Genomic DNA, 24,271 nt, shown 5'->3' with positions numbered 1-24,271 from the left:
TTTGTGAAACAAATACCTTCAAATTGCTTAAAGGTCAATTTACAACTTTGGGGTAACAAACCAAAAAAAACTCCCATGAAAAACAAGTCCCATGAAATTCAAAGACCAGATAGCAAATGATGAACCATAATCAAATGAAAGCAAAAATAAAACCGAGCTTTCTATAGTTTTGCATCAACATTGCCAGGAATTATTCTTAGAAACCCCAATAAAACAAAGAGTCAAACACTCCTCCTCCCAAATGAACAAGTGTAAAGATTTCAAGGCACATTAGATGCACGTAAGAATACAAATAGGTGAATGGTGAGCAAACACTTTGAATTCTGTTTTTATTGCATTGGATTCCAAACTAATTACCAATGCTACAGGAAACGGTGTGTTCAGCACTTGCCCAGTTTAAATGAAAACAACAAAATTAGCATTAAAAAAATTTGCATCAAAATCGATAGAAAATGCTGTTCGCTTTGTTTTTAGACATAGTTGACTTTTAACAAGTGGTTTGTTCAGCTGCAATGGAACTGTTAAACCTACTGTGGGAATGCAAATATACCATTCACTGACGTCAACAGCTTTAATTAAATTCAGCATAGTTAGCTGTGCAGCAGTACCCAGTAATCAATGTAGCAATGCTTTAAAGCATGCATTCATTCAGTTTGCTATTTTGACTACCGAGCTATGCCCTTATTATAAACAGTTTCATATTTGGAATCATGCTACAGGGCAAAGTTCAATGTTCTGGGATCAGCATCCCTGTCCCATGCACAAAACCAGAGGCAGACCGGAAAATGCCAGCACGAGAGCAATATCTCAGCCTCTGTCCTAGGCTTTCCTATGGGACATAGGCTATCAACAGGAAAAGAAAAGCAAGCAAAATCCTGCAGATTTTGTAAATTTTGGTAGAAAATGCTAAAACCCCAGGCCAGTAAGCATCTGTGAAGAGACCGACTCTAACAGAAGACAGATAGTGCATGTTGAACAATAAAATAAAAGTAAAAATAGGCTAATCTGGGAAAAGCTTAATGGGAGAAGCAGCATTATTATTTGAAATTACTGTAATATACTGCAAATGCTGCAAATCATATAAAACAAAATGCCAAAAGTGCTAAAGATCTGAAGTTGCTGATCTTCATATTGTAGCCAGAAAGCTGTATCGTGCTATCTGCTATTCCTCACAATTACACGATTTCACTGGAACAAAGGGTAAAACAAAGTGGAAATTGTAATAAACAGCATCGCATGCAATTGTCAGAATGCCACAATGGAGCCGTCCAAAACATTAGCCATAGAACGTAGAAACAAAATGCCAGAGTAACTCAGCGGGACAGGCAGCATCTCGGGATTGAAGGAATTGGTGATATTTCAAGTCGAGCCCCTTCTTCAGACTTGGTGTAAACCAGCATCTGCAGTTCCTTCCTACACATTAGTCATAGAATTGTTTAATAGCATTTGGCAGAGTATGGAGCAAGTAAGATTTATAAGATGATTGCAGGTGGTAAGAAATTTAGTTCTGACTAAAGATTGTCTAGGCTGCAGTTGGTTTCTTCAAGAGAATGGTAACCTTTTGAAATTGTCTACTTCAGAAGGCTATGGATAATCAGTCATTGAGTAAATTCAAGACCAAAATTATTTTTTGGGGGGCATAGATAAGGAGTAGGAATGAAATGAATGGTGGGAGAGTGTATGGAAGGCAAAATGTGAATAATGATCTCTCACATGGCAGAAACAGGCTTAATTGGCTGTGTGGCCAAACTATGCTTCTATTTCTTACTTCCTTCGGGAGTCCCGAGGGGAGATAATGGAAAGATGTAAAATTTTGAAAGCCTAAATATGATGAAATAGAACATCCTATTTCTCTTAGAGATCAGTAACCAAGGAGTATAGGTCTAAGGTAATTAGTCGACTTAAGAAGGGATAGGAAAATATTTTCACCAAAGGAAGGGGGTCAAGGAAAGAGCGTTCATGTCGCAGCCCTGTTTCCACCAATCTTTCCATCACTAAGCAAAAGAAGTGCAAGAAGCGCAAGACACCATTGTACGCAGATGCCGAGAAGTGTGTTCAACTCTGGCTGAACAAGAAGCGCAAGACGCCATTGTACAAGAAGCGCAAGACGCCATTGTAAGCAGATGCCGAGAAGTGTGTTCAACTCTGGCTGAACAATTTCTAATCCTGTGAGACTCGATTAGAAGACCAAAAGGAGAGAGTCAGAAGATCTGTCTGAAAAATGTGGTGGAGGAATAAAAGGAATCTGAAGAAGGGTTTCCACCCGAAACGTCACCCATTCCTTCTTTCCAGAGATGCTGCCTGTCCCGCTGAATTACTCCAGCATTTTGTGTCTATCTTCAGACGAAATCTTTTCTGGGTTAAGTCTTTCATCCAAACTCAGGCAGGTTTGGCCTGCTGAGGAAATCAGTGTTTACCGGGAGGAAACTGTAAATTGGACATCACTGTCCGAATCCAGTCCACGAGGCTGGCAATTTAACATGGCAACAGGACAAGAAAGAGTGGGTAAACGCCCACCCTTTTTATTTACTGTATTTTTCCCATTTCTGCCATTCAGTCCAAATAGGGGCAGTGGGTTCTCAACTTGCTTCCTCTCCTCAATTAAGTGGTGAAACCAAATGGAAATCCACAACAGCTCAGACTATATTCAATAATAGTCCACTTTTACCTGACTTATAATGAAGAATATGATCGTCATGGCTGCACAGGTCAGTGTGGCAAGCATCAGAAACTTGAACCGAAATATTAATCCCTGAAAAAAGAAAGAAACTTATCATAAACATGATAAAATGCAAACTAACATCACACGTGTTTTTTTCAGCATTGCATGTCCTCTCCAGAGCTGGATCCATCAGCCCTTCTTAAAAAAATACTGCTGGATCTACTGTCTAGCTGCTGTCGTTCATCTGTCGAATAAACCCATTCCCATTAAAATGTCTCAAGCATTTCTATAGCATATATCAAGATTTCTCTCTGCAGCCCTTCGTCGCATCTAACAAGAGCATGCTCCTCCAATTGACTAAGATTACAGTATCGTCAGGGGCTCAAGACGGTACATTGATGTTTTCCCTTTCAAAGCAAGTCTAAAAAGCATTGAGCTAATGCATTACTCTCACTTGAGCTTCATATTGGTTTCACCTTATTCTACTCTTTCTGCATAAAAAGTGCAATTAAATTATTTCCCAATCAGAGATAATTTCAACGTCATATTTATTTTGTGCTTTATCTGTTGCTATTTGATAAAATTGCCATTTTAAGGTGTAAAGTTTAAGAATTATATCCTGCAAGAAGACAGATCCATAGAGTGCATCAATGAACTATATAGAATTGAAACATTATATTTTAGTAGGAAATGAGAAACTAAAGAATATCGTTTTCAGTGTTTCAATGCAAAAAATATTGTAAGGACAATTGATTGAAAATATATGTTAGATATGAGATTTAAGAAAAAATAGATATAATTAGAAACTAAAATAGGAGTAATGATAAAATAGAAGTTATTTTTGAACATCCCATTTTAGGAGAAGTTATTGTAGTGCTCTATATATTAAAAAAATAGCATGGTCTCAATGGTCTGAAAGGCCATTCCACGATTCTTGGCCATTCAGATCGCCAAATACCAAGCACTTTAGAATTACAAGGAGAGAACAGAAAATGTGTGGTTTTGACAGAACAGAGCTGATATGATTAAAGGGTTTCAGAGTCTGAGGGAAATTGATAAGAAAAAGTTCTTCCAATTTGTCAGTTAGAAGACAAAAGGAAAGTTTTTGATCAAGGAGAGAGGCTAGGGTTTAAAAGCACAAAACTATTACCAAACAAAACGCATGGTTAGGTAGTGGTGGAGGCTGAATTTCTAACAGTGTTTAAAAGAAAAGTGCATAAATATTTGAAAAAGTAAAACCTGTAAAAGGGACTAATGAATAGCTCTCAGCCAGTTCATGCAAAGGTAATACAACAAGGCTCTTTGTGTGCAATAGAAAAGCTGCATTACATCTGGAATATCTTCATGGTTTTACCTCATAGTGCAATCTCCTTGCTTTGGACATGGCTGGGAGAGAACATCTTTTGCCACTTATATTTCGGAAGACCTGGAATACCATGAAGCAGAGAAAAAAGAAATAGAGACAGGCGCAGATGCCCGCAACTATGATAAAGGCCATCTTACATGCAGCTGTCAAGGTAAACACTGAATAAGCAGTTAACATTGTCGTTGATGAGCTAATTTCCATTCCCACTCTTCAAAACAGTCTATTAACCCAGCTAGAAAAGATTAAAAATGTGATATGTGCCTCATATGAAGATTGGACCTTTATATCCTGCCCTCTCTACATTGTGGTGAATTGCAGAGATACAATCTCAAGTGATGGCAATTAAAGTAAGAGACATTGAACATGCAACATGTTCCTATACGAAGCTGTCCCCTCACCCAAAGCCCCCTTTCACCAGTTAAAGATCTCAAATTGGAACTGTTTTTTTAACCATGGCATCAATGCAATAATGGAAGCTTATCCACTGCTGAAATCAACTAAGTCAGCACCTTGGAAGTAACGACCTAACCTGGGTCTCTGGCCCTGTAAGGCAGCAACTCAACTGCTGCGCAACTTGCTGCGACACTGAGATACACTGGCAATGTAGACATGGGCGAGGTGCCTGAAGACAGGAGGGAGGCTAATGTTGTGTCTCCATTTAAAAAAGGTGGCAAGGAAAAGCCTGGGAACGATGGAGCAGTGAGCCCAACATCAGTGGTAGGCAAGTTATTGGAGAGTATTCTGAATGACTAGATATATATATGCACTTGAATAGGCAGGGGAAAATTAGCATGGTTTTGTGCATGGGAGATCTGATTGAGGTTTTGAAGTAGTAATCAAAAAGGTTGATGAAGGCAGAGCTGCAGATGTTGCCAATATGGATTTCAGCAAGGCATTTGATAAGGTTCCACATGGTATGATGCTCTGGAACATTAGTTTGCAAGGGATCCAAGGAGAGCTAGCTGACTGGATGAAAAATTGGTTTCATGGGCGGAGGCAGAGGGTGCTGGTGGAAGGGTTTTTTTCAGACTGGGGGGCCTGTGACTAGTGGTATGCCTCAGGGATTGTCATTGGGCCCATTGCTATTTGAAATTTATATCAACAATTTGGATGAGAATGTAGACGGCATGATTAGTAAATTTGCAGGTGACCCATAGTAGGTGGTAGTGTTGATAGCAAAGATGGTTATCAAAAATTACAACAGGATCTTGATCAGTTGGGCTGAAGAATGGTCAATGCAGATAAGTGCAAGGTGTATTTTGGGCAAACCCACCGTGAATGGCAGGGCTCTGGGGAGTGTTGTAGATCAGAGGGATCTAGGAGTGCAGGTACATAGTTCCTTGAAAATTATGTTACAGGTAGATAGGGTGTTCCATAAGGCTTTCAGCACATTGGCCTTGATCATTCCGGGTACTGAATATAGAAGTTGAGAATGCTATGTTAACAGTTGTACAAGACGTTGGTAGAATATTCTGTTCAGTTTTGGTAACCCTGTCATGGGAAAGAAGTTGTTACGCTGGAAAGATTGCACTGAAGATTTACAAGGATGTTGCCATGACGTGTGGGCCCGAGCTAAAGGGAGAGGTTGGGGAGACTAGGACTTTGTTCCTTTTAGTGCAGGAGGATGGGGGATGATCTTATGGAGGTGTACAAGATCTTGATGGGAACAGATAGGGTAGATGCCATTTTTTTTAAAACCCAGAGTTGGGGAAATTATGAACCAGTTGTCATAGGTTAAAGGAAGATGGGAACGATTTCATACGAACTCGAGGAGAGACTTTTCCCACACAGAATGGTGGGTATATGGAATGAGCTGCCAGAGGAGGTAGTTGTTTTTTTAAAGGTAGTTGACATTTAAAAATCATTTCAACAGGTACATGGATAGGAAAGGTTTTGAGGTATATGGAGCAACGTGGGCAGGTGGGACTAGTGTAGATGGGGCATCTTGGTTGGCGTGGGCAATTTGGGCTGATGGGCCTGTTTCCATGCTGTATGACTCCGTACATTGGGAGTTGTTGCTTTCTGTCAGTTCAGTGACATTACTTTGATGATCCAAGTAATCAGACAAAAAATCCTAGACAATTTTATATGTAATGTCATCTTTAGTTTGTCAGCATAATGGGTACTCCCATTGCTCCTGCAATTCTTTTAGCCATTGTACAATCTTAACATGTTAAAAAGAAGGGTCTCGACCCGAAACGTCATACATTCCTTCTCTCCAGAGATGCTGCCTGTCCCACTGAGTTACTCCAGCTTCTTGTGTCTATCTTTGGTTTAAACCAGCATCTGCAGTTCCTGCCAACACTTGTTAAAAAGCCCATTGCTTCTATTGTCAGAGTGAAAAAGACACACTTGCAAGGAGGGGGTGGAGTGCAGAGTGCTGGCTCCAGTTCAAACCTGCAAGCTCACCACACACCCAAGAACAACATTCCTTACAGATGAAGGTATTTATTTCACAAAATGCTGGAGTAACTCAGCAGGTCAGGCAGCATCTCAGGAGAGAAAGAATGGGTGACATTTCAGGTCGAGACCCTTCTTCTCTGTAGAAACCTGACAGGAGTGTTATCTCCACAGAATGCAGTAAACTTAGACCAGTCACAGCACAATCAATAAGGAAATGAAGGCAAAGGCACTGAAGTCTTTGCCAGAGTCCAAGACAAATTGCTGTGTAACGCCCAATTGAAATATTTATGAAGCATTTGGAATTAAATTTCAGTAGTCAACCCCTTAGGGTAGACAACAAATTTCTTTGTTCAAATGAATAACAACATTCTTTAGCCTGGTGTTTCCCCTTTTTGTGATGGTGCTGACTGCTTCTGAAGTTTAATTCATGCGAGTGCCACTTTGATAACGTGTCAAGTAGTCATTCTTCATATGCGAGGAAATCTTATCAGGAAATCTGTGCTAAATAGCCCAATATTGACATTCGCTATATAAACGTTTCCCATGACATCAGATAGCAATCAAGCTCCGCCAGCTAGCAGTTTCCCCACCACAACCCATTTAAGTTAATCCCTGACAGTCAAGGGCCTTCCTAATGCAGAGTCTCAACCCAAAATAATCACCCCTTTGCCTTCACAAATGCTGCCTGATCTACTGAGACCCTCTACACTCATTAACATTCTGGTTACATCATATCAATCCTGAAGAATCAAATATGACAGACAACATAGCTCAACTAGTCTGTGCTGGTTTTGTGTTCAACCTGGGTCCTCATCTAGCTCTTTACCACTATATCTATATCAGAATGCACCAGAGGCCCTCCTTTTTCATTTACTTGTTCAAAATTCCCTGAAACGGATCTTCTTCCATCCTGTTGGCCAGAAGATATAAAAGCTTGACAGCAAATGCCACGAGAATCAGGAACAGCTTCTTCATCTCTGTTATCAGATAACTGAACAGCCCTCCTGCAAGCTAGGGTGCAGCCCCAATCTTTCCGCCCATCACATTGCATACATTGTAATTTTTCATTAAACTGTAATACTACAATGTTGTATACAATATTCGGTAATCTGGTATTTTTCACTTTGTACTACACGTTGCACTTGTGTATAATAAGATCGGATTTAATTGGATAGCATGCAAAAAGCCTTTCATTGTATGTCAGCACATGTGACAATAATAAACCAGTACCAATACCACAGGGAAACACCACCATCTCTCCCCAAGTTGCACACAAACTCGACTGTTACTTAATAGATGCAGAGTCCAAACCCTGTACCATATCCAGACTGTGCCCCTCTTGAGATCACACCTTCCCTTGCCAACAATGGACCTACCAGGGTACCACTCTGCCCGAGGTAATTTGTTGCTGGCCCCAATTGGTCACCCACCTCTCCCTCCCTCCACCGTCTACTTTCAATCTGTAGAAGGGTCCTGACCCAAAGCATCACCTATCCTTGTTCTCCAGAGAAGCAGCCTGGACTGCTGATTGCTCCAGCACCTTGTTTCTAGCTTTTGCATAAACTCGCAACTGCAGTTCTTTATTTCAACATTTTGACCTACCCCACTGCAACATCTCCTCAAGTTATGCCTACTTTGAAAAATTTCTCCTCTCCGACGGGAGTTTTGCAAGACTCTCTTTCACTGCTCCTCCTCTGTGATTAGTGACACTCTCCGGCTCTATGTCCATGTTTTTACCCGAACTCACTACCATAGTCATGCGCGCTTCCTCAGCACTTGTCTGTGCCTCCATCTTCTGCCTCGTGGCTTCCAATTCCAGTTCCTGACTTCCCAGTTCAGACCCAGATTTCAGATACCAACAGTCCACACACCGTTTCCCACAACGGTTCTCCTTCTGTGCCCTGCGTTCCACAATGGCCACCAGACGGCAGCACCAACAGGCCCTCGCTCGGACTCTCCCACAGCTCCGGGCCTCATGCAACCCAGACCGGCAATGGACCTCAACGTTACTTCATTCTACGCCAGATCCATGCCTTCAACGGTTCCTTGCCGCCGAGGAACCCAGCTGGAGAGGGTGGGTTCCCAGTTCCTCGCCCCTGCTCGACACCAAGCCCGGCCCCTGTTTGCCCCATGGACCAGAGAGGAGGGAGTCAGTAAGCAGGCCATCCGCAGGAGGGAGTGCAGTGCAGCTTGAGAGTGGAGTAGACCACTGAGGGGTGGCAGCAGCCTGGGGCTTGATTGGATCGGGCACTAATCCAAAAGGCTGAGCTCGTGGACTGCGGCTGCACAGAGTGGTGGAGAACTTAACAAGAACTGCAACTTGAAATTGGCGCCAAATCTGAAACAGGCCCTTTGGCCCAGCGAGCCCTTGCCAACCAGTGAACACCCTGTACACGAGCACTCTCCTACATACTAGGGACAATTTACAATTTTACAGAAGCCAATTAAACTACAAAACCTGTATGTCCTTGTGTGGGAGGAAACCGGAGCATCCGGTCACACATAGATACAGGGAGAACGTACAAACTCCGTAAAGAGTTTCAATGCTGCAGCTCTAAACCAAATATGCAACAATAATAAACGTGCAGAACTGTCCACATAACATCATTTTAGGAGTACCTTCAAAAAGTGTTATAATGGTTTAAAATTGGCTGTTCACTGCCACTTTCCTAAAAGCATCTTGAGATGGGCAATAAATAGTGACCTTATTGTCCACATAACCAACAACATAAAAGATAATGGTCCTAGAAAGTTATTTTCCATGTAATCACTGATTTATCAAAAGAGATAGAAAAGAAACCTAGATTCAAATGGCACTGCCAAAAGTAAACAAAATATTCTTGCCTGCAGCAGGCATCAGAGAACTAAAAAAACAGGCCTTTTCTTCTGCTCATTATTCAGCAAGCATTATTAGCACCAGTTGGCGACAAAGGGAGGCTATTTGGAGCTAATTGATGAATAAAAGAACTGTAAATCATGAGTGAATCAGTAGCTTCTGTGGTGAATGACAGAGTGAAATCAGAAGGGAAAAGCTTTAATTAATTTTCTACCAGTCAAGTGCTGCTAGTTCAAGTACTGCCAATGAAATGTGGTGATTAATTGCTTTGGTACTAAGCTGAAATTGACTCTTTATAGTGGTGAATCATGCCACAAAATATTGCTCATGTACAAAGGAACTGCAATTAATCACAGCAGCTTATCTCAACTGCACATGAGAGGGACAGGAAACCTTTTAAAGCTTGTCTTTCCAATGTTTCAAGAGCAAAGGTATGCATCTGAAATGCAGTAGTTTCGGAAGCAAAGGGGTGGGGTGCAACTGTATATCCTTAGGATGGTATTGTGATCAAGTGGAGCTGCTATTTTCTCGACGCTCTTCAAACCGATTTTGAAGTTCCTGTCACCAGCAAATCCAAATCCAAGTATTTGTGCCATAAACACTACCACTGATGGGAAAAAGTCGCTATTACTAAGTCAGATTCAAGGATCAGCAGCAAAGATTTCCATCTAGGCCAAATACAATATCATTACCTCAAGTGAAGTTAATTAACATAGCACTGACAAAAAGGAATCAAAGTGGAACATTTCTGGATAATGCACATGTATCTGCTGAGGCAGTTTGTGTAGGAAGGAATTGCAGATGCGGGCATAAACCGAGATAGACACAAAAAGCTGGAGTAACTCAGTGGGTCAAACAGCATCTCTGGAGAAAAGGAATAAATGACATTTCAGATCGAAACTGAAGAAGGGTCTCGACCCAAAGCTTCACCTATCCCTTTTCTCCAGAGATGCTGTCTGACCCACTGAGTTACTCCAGCTTTTTGTGTCTATTTGCTGAGGCAGCCTGCCTCTGGCCGACAGGATACTTTACCCTCAATTTACTAACCACAATTTCGCTATTACTTTCCTCTCAATCACAGAGTAGTTACATTTGTTAAATATATTTTAAAAACATTATAAAAAGGATACAGCCAATTCTGTACCGACATCAGTGGCCCAGATACTGTAGAATGGGTTCGTCAATTGCACACCTCTGGAAGAAATGTTGAAATATTTGGGGAAGATTTGTCAGAAATTTGATATTTAAAACATGGTACAATTACTACATTCAACCAAAGGACATTCGGTCAGTACTCTTCACAATGCATCGTTACAATGTTGCGGGGCGGAAGGTTATTTCTTTTGTTTTAGGTGTTTTAGTGTCACAATTTCCTTGCTGAGACGAGAGAAAATTAAACCGAGCACTGTACCAAGATGTCCACACTTCTTTCACACAACAACAGGACAGCAACAGTTAGAACCCAGTTGTTTTATATAATGATTAGATTAACTTAATTCAATGTCATATGCACCCGATGCAATCAAATTGCATGTTCACATGAAGCTCACAGAGTAAACAGTATACATACAGTAATGATAATACAACTAATGTAAAACAGCAGAATTGTGTAAGATTGTAGTGCAAGAAAATATTACAGTACAGTAATGGAATAACCAAATAAAGGTAGAGTTAAGACAAGAATAAGTGGCAGCACCTCCCAGAAGCGGGAGTGAACAAAGTGATTGGTTCAGGAGCCTCATAGCAGGGGGAAACTAAACTGTTTGCAAGTCTGGAAGTTTGAGCTTTCAAGCTCTCGTATCTTCTCTCAGACATGAAAATGGAGTAGCCAGGGTGGCAGGTATCCATGACAATATTTCCAGCTTTCCCGAATGCAACGCACCATGAAGATGGACTGGATTGAAGAATGTAATGAGCCTGTGATGGACTGACTGTGTTCACCACTCTCTACAGATTCAGGTGGTCAAGAGCAGAGCAGTTGCTATACCAGGGTTCGATCCCAACTACGGGTGCTGTATGTACGGAGTTTGTACATTCTCCCAGTGACCTGCGTGGGTTTTCTCCAAGATCTTCGGTTTCCTCCCACACTCCCAAGACATACAGGTTTGTAGATTAGTTGGTTTGGAAAATGTAAAAATTGTCCCCAGTGGGTGTAGGATGGTGTTAATGTGCGGGGATCACTGGTCGGCGTGGACCTGGTGGGCTGTATCATTAAAACTAAAAACTAAAACTAAACCAGAACTGAGATGTGTTCTGTCAGAATACTTTCTACAGTGCTTCTGTAGAAATTAGAGTGAATCCTCATGGCATGCTAAACCTTCTCAGATGCCCAAGAATGTAATGCATTCTTGATCAGTGTGAAGGGACCATGTTAGACTCTGGTGATGTAGATGCCTTGGCACTGTAAGCTGTCGATCATTTCTACAGCAACTCCGTTGATGTTGACTTCCTCAGGCCAACAACCAACTCCTTTGCTCTCCTTAACAGCCAAGTGTTATTGCTGAGCTTCTCATACAGCCTTTCCTGTACTTTGTCTCTTCATTGTGGTTAATCCACCGAACAACAGCGAACAACATCAGCGAGCTTAAAGATCAAGCGTACATAGTACTTGGCTAGACAATTTAGGGTGTATATCAGATAACTCTGATAAGCACTAGCGTTTTGGGTCAGCGTGTAGAAAATGTTATCACCAATTCTAACCGACTATGGTCTTCCAGACACAATGTCGAGGAGACTAGTTCTGATGTGACTAGTGCCCTAGCAGCTGCGGCTTACCTGCAGTCCGTCTGTCTTTGTGTTTTTAATGTTGTTTTTTTGTCTTGATTGTAGTGTAAATGTGATGTAGTTTTTTGGGGTTGTGTACTATGGGGGGGGGGGGGGGGGGGGGGCGGGAACTGTAAATGTAAAATTGTCTCTTCCGAACGGAGACGTGACCTTTTGTTTCTGGGTCGTGTCTCCGTTCACGCTGCGGCCTACCATCGGCCAAACCCCTGGAGCTGGCAGCCACCACCTGGGATTCGCCAGTGGAGGTTCCGGCCACGTGGACGTCGGAAGCTCACAGGCTCTGCCCTGGGTGGGGGCCGACATCGGGAGCTCCGGCAGCGGCAGCGTGTTCGCCTGATCCGAATCACGGGGCTTGGGTCGGCCCACCACGGACCTTTCATCGTCCGGCGCGGCCTGAAATAGGCCGCGAGGTTTTTCTCCGCCCGGCGGGGGCTTCAATGTCGGGAGCCACGACCGCCCCGACGTGCAGTGGCAGCGGCGTCTTCGCCCGCCCTGAATCGCGGGGCTTGGGTCGGCCCGCTGCGGACCTTTCACCATCCGGCGCGGCCTGGAACGTGGCAAGTTCAACAGCCTAACCGCGGGAGAAGACGGCAGGGGAAGATAAAAGCCTTCCATCACAGTGAGGAGGTGACTGGAGGAGACTCACTGTGATGGATGTTTCTTTTTGTTTGGTGTTGATTTATGATTGTGTGTGTTATTGCTTATTTTTATTGCTCTTATTGTTGGACTGTGGGTAATCTTTCATTTCACTGCACATTTATGTGTATGTGATAAATAAACTTGACTATTGACTATTACCAGTTTTTCAAAGCACTTCATTATGGTCAATGCTTGAGCTACTATCTTGAGCCAAAGGATAAATGGAGAACTGTGTGATAAATGGAGAACCCCTCAGGTGTGTAGCACGTCATGATCGATCCATGCCTCAGTGAAACCAAAAACATAGCAGTGAAACAGCAGCCTTACTCCAAGCTCTTCCCTCTCATTCTCATTAAACAATCACTAGGAGGATGCTTGGGAAGGGATGGGTGGGAGAAAAGAATAGAGTGGGCCAGGCTGGGATCTCCATCATTGCAGCCACACCTATAGCCCCTCTGACTGCCTTGTCATATTAATCGTCATAGGTATGTTGGTAGCAGCAGGCCCAAGATAGAATAGTTCCAAGAATTCCTTTGCTATAGCAATGATTAACAGGAGATTTTCGGTGTTGGAACAAATGATTTCCGCAGTGCCGGAATGGAGGTTGTTTCAATCACTTTAAGCGGAGCTTCACGTATAACGGCATCATTCTCCAGCATCGCATTATAATGAAATTGGGTTTGTGTTCCTATTACAACAATTGGTCTCTTTCTTCTATAATTAAATATGCTTATAATAAAGGGAAGCTATTAGAATTGATATTTAAACTGGGGAAGATAGACACAGAAAATAACTAGTCCTTTAAAAACATTTTGCATAAATAATCTTGCAAATTTACAGCAGTTTAACAGTTAATTAACACAGTCGCTCTACACTGTACAGAAAAGTATACATCACCACAGCCTAACCTTAATGGCAACGTGGAAATTGAGAATGAACAACTCAATAATAATCATTCTCTTTTTAACATTGGCAGTCAGGAAAATTTATAGTTCAAAGTCATTCACTGCATGGATCATCAAGTCAATTTGGTCAGCTCAGTGAATCAATAAAGAAGACTTTACCTCTCACATAGATCAAAAATGAAGAGGCAGAATGAACCAAAACCAATTGGCACAATCTGCTTCAGGTAAACGGATAGTCGATTCCTTTCATTCTGATCCTAGGAGGTGAAACAAATACACAACATTTTAACAAAGGTCAATGTAAACAGTGCAGAAATAAAAATGAGTCTCTTAAGTAATAAATAGAGCCAGGATTTTGCCATAAACTCCATAAGTGCCTTTTCATGCCTTTGTTGATGATTTCAGCAAGATAATGCCCTTTTCATGATCGTCTGCCTAAATCAGCCTTTTTTTGCCGTGTTAACATAACTTACAAGAAAATTTCCACCACCGGAGCAAAACCGGGGGCACAACCATCGGTCGTTCACTTGTGGGAAGTGGATGAGGCCCCAGTCTTTTGCAGTCAGGCTGTAAGTGGGTGTTGTGGTGATTGGAGAGGGGTGGGAGGGGAAGGGTTCAGCCTTTTCAAACTGGAGTCAGGCTGTGAATAGGTGTGAAGTGTTGGTTGGGGAGGGGGAAGGGGCTACCAGGGTTAAGTTTCTGTAGTAGAACTCGTTCAGGTCGTTGGTCAGCTGACGATTGTTCAAGGAGCGGGGGGGTTTCCTTTTGTATCTTGTGATTTCTTGCAAGCCCTTCCAAACTGAAGAGGTGTCATTAGCTGAGAACTTGCTCCTCAACTTCTCAGAGTACCTTTCCTTGGTAGCTCTGATTCCCCTTCTCAGCTTGTACTTAGCCTGTCTGTAGAGGTCTGTATCCCCCGCTCCTGTAGGATCTACCCCTGCAGGCGTCAAAATGCCTAAAGTCAAGTCAACGCCATGTAAAAAACTGAACGATTTTGTGAGAGTGTACGGGAGTGATATACTCTACAGACAATGTGCTGAAGCATGTGAGAAAGCAGTGAATCATGAGAAGAAATATTTTGTCTCCCAGCATGTACATAAAGCTAAACACATTTTTAACCATATTTTGGTGGTGGAAATACATGCCTTTTTATGTCTTTTTAGTCAATAAATGCCTTTTTCGTGCCTTTTTTGTAATTTTATTATGCCTATTTGCCTGCCTATTTCAGAGATTTTTAGCACCTAAACATCCTGGCCCTAGTAATAAACATAATTTTCCATTGGTACAGTGAAACAATGAACCAACAGTTTTCAAGTTTGAATTTCAATACAAATTCTGTGGAGTCAGTAACTGAACAATTCCGACTAATCCAAGATACTGAGTAGAGTCACAAAACGTTGGAGTAACAGGCAGCATCTCTGGATAGAAGGAATGCGATGGACTTCACGAAACAGGAGGACGCCATGGTTATGTTTGGGCCAAAGTGGTGTGAATTATAGGATAGGATTGACCTGAATGCCTACATACTCTTAAAGGTAGTCAAGAGACTGAAATTGCCAGAATTTTGAGCAAAAGAACAAAATGCTGAGGGATTCCAATGGGCCAGGGAGCTTCAGTGGAGGGATGTGGACAAAAGACATTCGGGTTCACAACCGTCTTCAGACAATCTGAAGACTCCATACCGACCCGAATCATCCTCTATCCATTTCCCTCCACAGATACTATCTGGCCTATCAAGTTCCTCTAGCACTTTGCTTTTTATCCTTAAAGGTAGCAGTGCAGGTCAATACGATAGTTAAAACCGCATACAGGACATGTGGTTTACTGGCTGAGGTTTAGAGTACAAGAGCAGGGAGTTTCAAATCAAACTGTGTAAAGTACCACATGGAATTCTGGTGATCACACTACAGGAACGATGTAATAGAGTTGCACTGGGCTGTGTGCAGTGAAGAGTTACTCAGATGACACCAGAAGGAAAGCTTTTGCTACAGTTATTTTCTTTGGAATAGAGAAGGTTGAGGAGAGACACAACACGATGAATAAAATTACAAAGAGTCAAGATAGTGCAACGACAAGGACCCATTTTCTCTTTGACAAGGTGGTCAAAAACCAGGGGCATGGATTTAGAACAATCGACAGAAAGATTGTAGGGGTAATGAGGGGAAATACCCAACATCCAGAGCATTGCAGAGAACTCACTATGTAGAAGGGTGGTAGAGGCAAAAAAAATCACTTTTAAACTGTCTTTAGATGTGTACTTACATGCCTATGGTTCTTGTGAAGGAGGTGTAATTAGGTAAAGCAGTTGGCACAGCAGTGATAAGCTAAATGGATTTGTTTCACAATGTTCTTTGATCCAGGTAAAACGTACCTGGTGTGAGACATTTAACATTTATTGTCTCAGTTCAAAGCAGAAAATATAATTGCAAAATGTCTCCCATCACTTGACTAAAGTAACTTAAAAATGATCAAATGGTTTAAATTTGTTAAAAGTCTGAAAAGTCCAAGTAACAACAGCTCCTTAGAGTTAGATCTAGCTCTTAGGGCTAAAGGAATCAAGGGATATGGGGAAAAAGCAGGAACGGGGTACTGATTTTAGATGATCAGCCATGATCATATTGAATGGCAGTGCTGGCCCGAAGAGCCAAATGGCCTACTCCTGCACCTATTGTTCTATGCTTCTATGTTTCCTTTCTTTTAGAAATTAATTTAGAAAAGCTATTTCTTGAATGGATATACTGCAGAAGGAACTAACCATGAGATGCTCGCCACAGAAGATAATCCAAAATGACAGCAACGTGGCGTAGAAGATCCCCTGTCGAATGTCTCCAAACAGAAGCATCCAAGTCCAGTCAAATCCAATGGAAAACCATTCCACTGGGATATTAATAAAGGTCATTGAGATCCCAAGTGCAAAAATTACTCTGCAAATAAAATATTAATAACATGAAATTCATTGTAGTGAAAACCGTGACATAGTTTAGATACGACTGCATAATGAATCTTACAACTGTATTGTGCGCCTGCACGTATCCCACAAGATACAGTTTAATTCCTTTTAAAATTACATTACTGCATTTTTGACAAGTGGTTATTCATTTGGTTAACTTCCAGGCATGTTATTTTAATTATATCTTTATACATGCGATCTGCAACAGGAACAATTTGTCACGTTAAGAAGCTTGGTTAAAGCCCTTATTTCTACTGTATTCAGTGACACCTAATGCTATAACAGTTAACACCAATTAACTTGTAGACTTGAAATTCAACCTGTGATCTGATTTGTGAGAGTCAGTTTAATATTAGGAAATGCATACCAGTTGAGCTACAGGTTTACTGAATTTATTATTTCACTATTTCAATTGAATTACATTTTTTGGAAATGGACTGGATATTTGTTCTAACACAAACAAATTTCTATTGCCAGAAGATAGACCCAAAATGCTGGAGTAACTCTGAAGTTATCTCTGAAGTTATCTCTGAACAGGCATCCCTGAAGAGAAGGAGTGGGTGACGATTCGGGTCAAGACCCTTCTTCAGACTGAGCTTGAACAGATAGGTCAGTCTAAAGAAGCGTCTCAACCCGAAATGTCACCCATTCCTTCTCTCACAGATGTTGCCTGTCCCGCTGAGTCACTCCAGCATTTTGTGTCTATCTTCGGTTTAAACATTTGTTGTTCCGTCCTACAAATTTCTATTGCCAGACTTAGAAAGAGAGAGAATTTTTTTTATAGGATATTCAAGGATTACAATATCTGCATAAAATGTTTAGTTTAAGTTTATTATTATTGTCAACATACTTTTTAGAAATATATACATCCATAAATCCACATTAAATAGCAGTCTTACTTTTCCAGAAGGACTGGTGGGCGAGTCATCAGAGTAATTCGTCTCCAATACCAGATCATAATGATGAGAATACTGGGAGTCAGAAAGGTTTTCATTGCAAACCAGACCCTTGTAAATCCACCATTCTGATGAATTGACTGTTAAAAGAATCAAAATGACAGTTGTCAAAGTCCCTGTGAAATGAAAAATTAACTGAATGTTGCTTTCATTGAACAGTACAGCAAGGGGCCCTTAGTTAAACTGATCTCATCTGCCTGTACATGATATATATCCCTCTATTCCCTGCACTTCCATGTGCTCATCTAAAAGTCTCTTAAACACCACTATCATGCCTGCCTACTCTACCACCCCAGGCAATGAATTCCAGACCCCCACGTCTCAACAAGTGATGGCTCCCACTGATTGTCACCGGAAGCTTGCGTCCTTTTCAGGACGGATGATGACAGTTATGTCCATTAATGCTTTCATATGCAAAACAACAACTGATTGGAAAGCTCTGCAACGAGAATGACTGTGATGTCTTATGTCTACACGAGACCCACAGAGGCCAGCAACAGCATTGTCCTAAGATCCCTGGAATGAAGCTCGTTATTGAAAGGCCACATGAGAAATACGGCAGTGTTATCTTCGTTAAAAGAGACCTAATCATCGACCAGACTTCAATGACAGAAAGGGACAACATAGAAATCCTTGCTGTGAACCTGGGGAAACTAATTGCGACCTCTGTTTACAAACTGCCAGGCCCTACATTTGCCTTTCAAGAACCACAAACGTTCAGTTACCAACACATGAATGTTATCATTGGGGATTTCAACAGCCACAGCACCTCAAGGGACTATAAAGAAACCAATAAGGATGGTAATCTTGTAGGGTTGGGCAGAAGCCCATCATCTTGACCTAATTCATGATGCTAAGCTTCCTCTTTCCTTCAATAGCTGCCAATGGAAGAAAGTTAATAATCCAGACTTGGCCTTTACAAGTGATCGATTAACATGGCAAAGCAAAAAACTAGTCTTTGAGCCAATACCACACTCACAACACGGACCAATCATCATTGGCATTACTGCTGTTGTGGTACCTCAGAGAGTTCCACTAGGACGGCGATTCCACTTTCAAAAAGCTGATTGGGAGCAGTTTGCCAGCAATCTGGATGAAGCCCTATCTGACCTCAAGCCAGTCCCAGCAAACTATGATCAGGTCGTCAAAACAGTGCAAGACATTTCTAGAAAGTATATTCCACGCAGATGTAGGGAGTACCATCTACCTGTAATCTCAGCTGACAGTGCCTCATTGTACGAGAAGTACTCAAAACTGTACGAGGAAGATCCCTTCTCGGAGGAAACTATGAACACAGGGGGGATGCTCATGGCAGCAATATCAGAGGAACGAAGGAAATCCTGGCAAGGACCCATTGAGAGTGTTGATATGATACACAATGGTAAGAGAGCTTGGTCAACTATCAAGAAGCTCAACAACGACCCCAAGAAGGCAACGCTGCACTCTAACGTTACAGCAGATCAGGTTGCTCACCAGCTGCTTCTGAATGGCAAACCACCACACAAGAAGCACCACAAAAGGAGTCCATGGCACCAGGGTGATAAAGAGCCAACCTGGTACTTTAACAGCAAGGAACTCCAGACAGCAATCGATTCCCTCAAGAACGGCAAGGCAGCTGGCCTTGATGACACTCACACAGAACAGATCAAACATTTTGGGCAGATTACACGAGAGTGGCTCCTCTTGCTGTTCACAATTGTGTAACCCTCTCCCAGCTACCTAAAATATGGCGGAAAGCCCATGTGATCGCTATCCTTAAGCCAGTAAAAGACCCTAAAGAAGCAAAAAGCTACAGACCACTCTCCCTACTATGCCATCTTTTCAAGCTCTTTGAGTGCTTCATCTTGAACAGGCTAGGCCCAATCACAGTACAACACCTGATACCAGAGCAAGCTGGTTTCCGGCCTGGAAGTTCGTGTACCAGCCAGGTGCTCAATCTAACTCAGCACATTGAGGATGGCTTTGAGAGGAATGAACCAACTGGCGTCATCTTTGTTGATCTGACAGCTGCCCACGACACTGTGAACCACCGGCTGCTCCTCAACAAGCTCCAGGACATGACAGAGGACTTCCACCTTACTAAAATCCATGTTGACAACATTCACTGCCCTACCTTCATCAATCTCCTTTGCCACCTCCTCAAAAAGCAAATCTAATTAGTGAGACATAACCTGCACATACAAAGCCATGCACACTATCCCTAATTAGGTATAGTTACTTCCAAATATAATTCTCTTATATTTCTCTTCCAAATGCAGTACATTCTCTGTTGAGGAATTCTCTCCAATAATTTCCCTACCACTGATGTGAGGTTCTCCATTTCCTGGATTCTCACAATTCTTTCAGTACAAACTTAATCCTAGCACCTAGTTTCAATCATCGTTACGTACAGCATTAAATCAGACAGTTAAGACTAGCCCGGAATGTCAACTTGGTCAGCATGGACAACATGGGCCAAAGTGCCGTATAGCTCTATGACTCTATAATGCAACAAATCTGGTGTTTGCACACCATATGGATCTTCATCCAAATCTGTGATAATCTTCCATTTTTTTTTCTCAGGCGTTTGGTTTATTTTGAAAATATATTTTTGTTTTCCTTCCCAAAAAATTTCTTTAAAACTTTTTGAAATCTCAGGTCACCTTCTCGATTTAAAAAAGAAGTGCATTGCTCAGTTGTTCCTGATTGGTTTTGTGATCATATCCAAAGCCCAAGGTATGAGCCCAAAATAATCAACCATTGAAAGAACTCAGAAGGTCATGCAGCATCTGTGGAAACAAACTAATTGTCAGTATCGCAGGTCATGAACCAAAAGGGCAATTTGGTTCTCAGAGCTTTGAGCCACAATGGCTCACCACGTAGCATCATCCTCAGTGATCTGGTGATAGTGTGACAGCTTTTTTGAAGTAAAATTCCATTAACCTTTTGCTACATCTTACACTGAATGATCAATACTTTCAGTTGTAGAGTAACCCGTTCTTCCATTTATCTACCAGTAAAGATGCCCCTCTAGTGTCAGTGGCATTATTGTCAATGTACACTAATAATATTGCAAAAAAAAAATTTTTAATCCAGAAGTGGACTTTTCATCCCAATTTATAGATAGGAAACAGTCCTGCCCAGTTTAACATGCATCTCAGCCACCAATTTTGAAGCTTAATTTGTGGATTTAGAGGAATGGGAAAGGGAGAACTACTGGATGTGGTGTATTCAATCATGCAGAAGGCTTTTAATAAGATTCCACATAAGAGGTAGGCATGCAAAATTAAAATGTATGGGAGTGAGAATTGGTTGACACTCAAGGAACAGACCAGGATTAAATGGGATTTTTAGGATGCAGGTTGCTTTTCCATGTGGTGCTCTGAACAATAAAGGAGCCTGCCAGGATTCTCCTCTCGATTTCAAAAGCAGAATACATGGTTATTTCAGTTACAATTCCTCAAAGCGCCCACGTCCTGCTAGTCTCTCCCAATCTGGCAAAGCAGGTCTGCAGATATCTGAGGAAACATCACTGTACATTGGCATTTACTGGCATGAACAGGAGTAACAGCAAAATGTTATGGTTTGCTGGGTAGAGAAATGGACAATTCATTAATATTTAGTTACAAAAAACTAGTGCTAAATCACTGTATACTTTAATATCAGAACAGAGCAGTGACATTACCACCATCCGAACATTCTTGAGCTTTCCAATTTTCATGTTGATGTTCTTCTTCTCATTAACAGGAAGTCGAACGTTAATCAGATAATATTTATGTGAAACACTCCCCAATTCCATGAAGGGAAGCAGTTCGCAGTCGTATAGCTGCCCCTGATTGTCATGCGTCTGTTCAACAGAAGAAGAAAGCGAATGAGTGAAAATCCAGAACACAAGGGATTAGGAGATTTTTTAAAATAGTCATCCTCAGCCTCCAACGTGCTATGATGCCGTTTCATTGTTAAAGTGCTCTTCAAAATGTGAGCTCCATGATCAGCATCAATAGCCTACCTTGTAAAAGCAGAGAATGGAGAATACAGAATGGATACATGGAACTAACTAAATGAGTAAAATTGGCTGGCTATTGTGAAAATAAGACAATTGGGTGTCGGATAAGGAGAGAAGAGAAGAGAGGGATAGAGGTGGAAGAAGTTGGGGGTTGGAGAAATTTGTGATGGTGTTACCCAAAATTGGAGAATTCAATGTTCATGCCATTGCATGCACTCACCACCTCATTCCCATCTCCTTCCACCCACACCCCTTCCCTCTCTGGTTTTATATTTCACTCCTCTTTCTTCCTTATTGGATACCTATTTGTTCCCTTTTCTTCTCCAGTTTATGTTCACCCATCTGGCAATCAACTCCCCTCCTCCCCCCCCCCCCCCCCCCCCACCTGTGTCCACCTATTATTTGCCACACTTTACATTCCCTGCCCCTTTTTTCCTCACTTTCTCCCCACCCCACCCACTTCTATCAGTAGGAAAAAGGGTCACAGCCGAAAACATTGTCTGTCCCTTCCCTTCAGTGCTGAGTTACTCCAGCACTTTGTGTTTTACTCAAGATTCTTGATGCTTTGTGTCTCTCTCTTAAGCTGATGTCCAACAACCCAGGGTTTTCTTTCATTTAGAGGTTTATTCAATACCGTTTACACTCAAGTCTGTTGGATAATAACTCAATCATAATTCATTGAGGAATTCATTGAGATATAGATCTAGATACAGCAATTCTATTCCCCAAAATTAACACCTGGTGTCAACAATGGTGAGCATGAAGCTAATCTGATAATTGTTTAAAATGCATCTGCTTTAATTACTCTCTCCGTGGGAGGAAGGAAATCTGCTCTACTTACCCAGCCACCACATATCTACTTTATCTACTTTAATGTAATGGATTCTAAATTGCCCTCTGAACTTGCCAAGCAAGCCATAGAGTTCAGGGTTGGATAGGGAAACCTGAAATGTTACTGGCCAGGCTAACATCAGAAACACCAACGTCCAATGGTACAGAGCAAGAAGATTATTAATAAAAGCAGAAAGTGCTGGAAACTGTAGATCAAGCTAGGCATTTACAGACTTTTTAAAACTTTATTTCAGATTTCCAGTTTCTGATTTTCAACATTAATGGAAAGCTGTTCTGAAATTACATACTTTTGGAGATGAGAAGTTGCAATTTAGCTTCCGGTTTTCAACTGAATGGGCCATTTCAGTCCATTCACTAACACGGTCATCACGATAGCCCAGCGAAACATTCAACGTGACCACAGCATCATCTTCTGCAATAGAAACAATGGCAGTTATTCTCCAAAATAAATCATTCCCTGAACACAATAAGGCATTTCCAATAAATGTGAAAATAATGTCTCGTATCCGCCTCTATCACACGGGACAGAGCGGGTCAGGCAGCATCTCTGGAGAAAATGGATACATGTTGTTTCGGGTGAGGACCCAATACCATATGCCTTCTTTACCATTATCTACTTGTGTTGCCTCTTTCAGGGAGTTATGGACTTAGACCCCAACATCATTCTGCATATCAATGCTGTGAAAGGTCATGAATTAATTCCCCTTGCATTTGTCCTTCTGAAGCGCAACACCTCACACTTGCTCGGATTAAACTCCATCTGCCATTTCTTTGCCCATTTCTGTAGCTGATCTATATCCTGCTGTTTGTATGGCTTATGCTCTTTGCCACATAGTAGACACAGGATCTCAAGTCGTAATTCATCAACTTGACATTAGATGGTTCACTTGCTGGAAATTCCAGATTTGAAATAGTGAACATAGAGAGTCAGAGCCACGCAGCGTGGAAACAGCCCCGTCGGCACAACTTGCCCACAGTGACCAACATGGCCCATTTACATGAATCTCACCTGCCGATATTTGGCCCATATCCCTCGAAACCCATCCTATCCATGTACCTGTCTCAATGTTTCTTAAATGTTGCGAGGTCTGCCAGTTAGGACAAGCAGGAGTTTCTTCTCCCAAAGTGTTTTCCCATGAGGCTGAAGCATGTTCATCATCATCATCTACTCACAGTGGAATAGGATGGAAAAGAGTCTAACTGATCAGACTTCCATCAACTTAATCTTCAATGACTAGCATTTAAAATGAACTAGAGACTATTGCTGACATAAAAGCAACAGCCATTTCTATTTCAAAGTACAGAGAATAAAGAGTTGTCACCAGCATTCTCTCCTTCATGCCATGTGCCTCTTGCTTCAATTAAACATCTGCATTTTTATATGAAGGTAATTTGCCAGAATTTGGTTGTAGTTATTAAAATTCTGTTACAAATCTCTTTTTTAAAAAAGTTGAGGCAGGAAGTCGCTCTGTAAAATGCACACTGACAAGAATTCTGACAAAAGATCCTTGACCTGAAACTAGCTCAGTTTTCTTCTCCATGGATTGAGTATTTCCTATGACATAGGAGGCCATTTAGTCCATAGAGCCTCTCTCAGCTCTCAGAGAATTACCATCGATCCCATTGCCCCACTTATTTCCAGGTAAGGTACCATCTCACACACTCATCAACACCAATAATTTGGGATATGGTAAAAAAAAAAACAATCCAGCCAGGAAGGAATTGGAAACTATGGGTGAACATGCAAAATCCACATGGTCCACATCCAGGTTGCTGGAGCTGCAAGGCCACAGCTCCTCCTGCGGTGCAACTTTCCAGATTTTTGAAGCATTTTGTATGTCATTAAGGAGACAAGGAAAAGAGGTCGCCCCAGGAACAGCTGGAGAAGAGGTATCCAAGCAGAAATGTCTGGGAGTGGGCTCAACTGGGGAGA

The 24,271-nt window shown here is 41.7% G+C and overlaps 1 protein-coding gene across 1 annotated transcript in view; it reads right to left on the bottom strand.

The window, feature by feature from the left end:
- Positions 1-24,271, bottom strand: part of wls (Wnt ligand secretion mediator) — a 60,922-nt gene that overhangs the window by 5,630 nt on the left and 31,021 nt on the right. Inside the window, exons 3-10 of the mRNA XM_078407378.1 lie at positions 22,626-22,750; positions 21,166-21,327; positions 17,445-17,581; positions 16,351-16,519; positions 13,755-13,852; positions 10,398-10,461; positions 4,017-4,160; positions 2,669-2,752 (exon numbers count right to left, since the gene is read on the bottom strand). Coding sequence (XP_078263504.1) covers positions 2,669-2,752; positions 4,017-4,160; positions 10,398-10,461; positions 13,755-13,852; positions 16,351-16,519; positions 17,445-17,581; positions 21,166-21,327; positions 22,626-22,750 — 983 coding nt within the window. The remainder of the gene's footprint in view (positions 1-2,668; positions 2,753-4,016; positions 4,161-10,397; positions 10,462-13,754; positions 13,853-16,350; positions 16,520-17,444; positions 17,582-21,165; positions 21,328-22,625; positions 22,751-24,271) is intronic.

Source organism: Rhinoraja longicauda, chromosome 11 (assembly GCF_053455715.1).
Source record: "Rhinoraja longicauda isolate Sanriku21f chromosome 11, sRhiLon1.1, whole genome shotgun sequence".
Taxonomy (NCBI): domain Eukaryota; kingdom Metazoa; phylum Chordata; class Chondrichthyes; order Rajiformes; family Arhynchobatidae; genus Rhinoraja; species Rhinoraja longicauda.
This window is presented reverse-complemented; position numbering and strand designations above follow the sequence as displayed.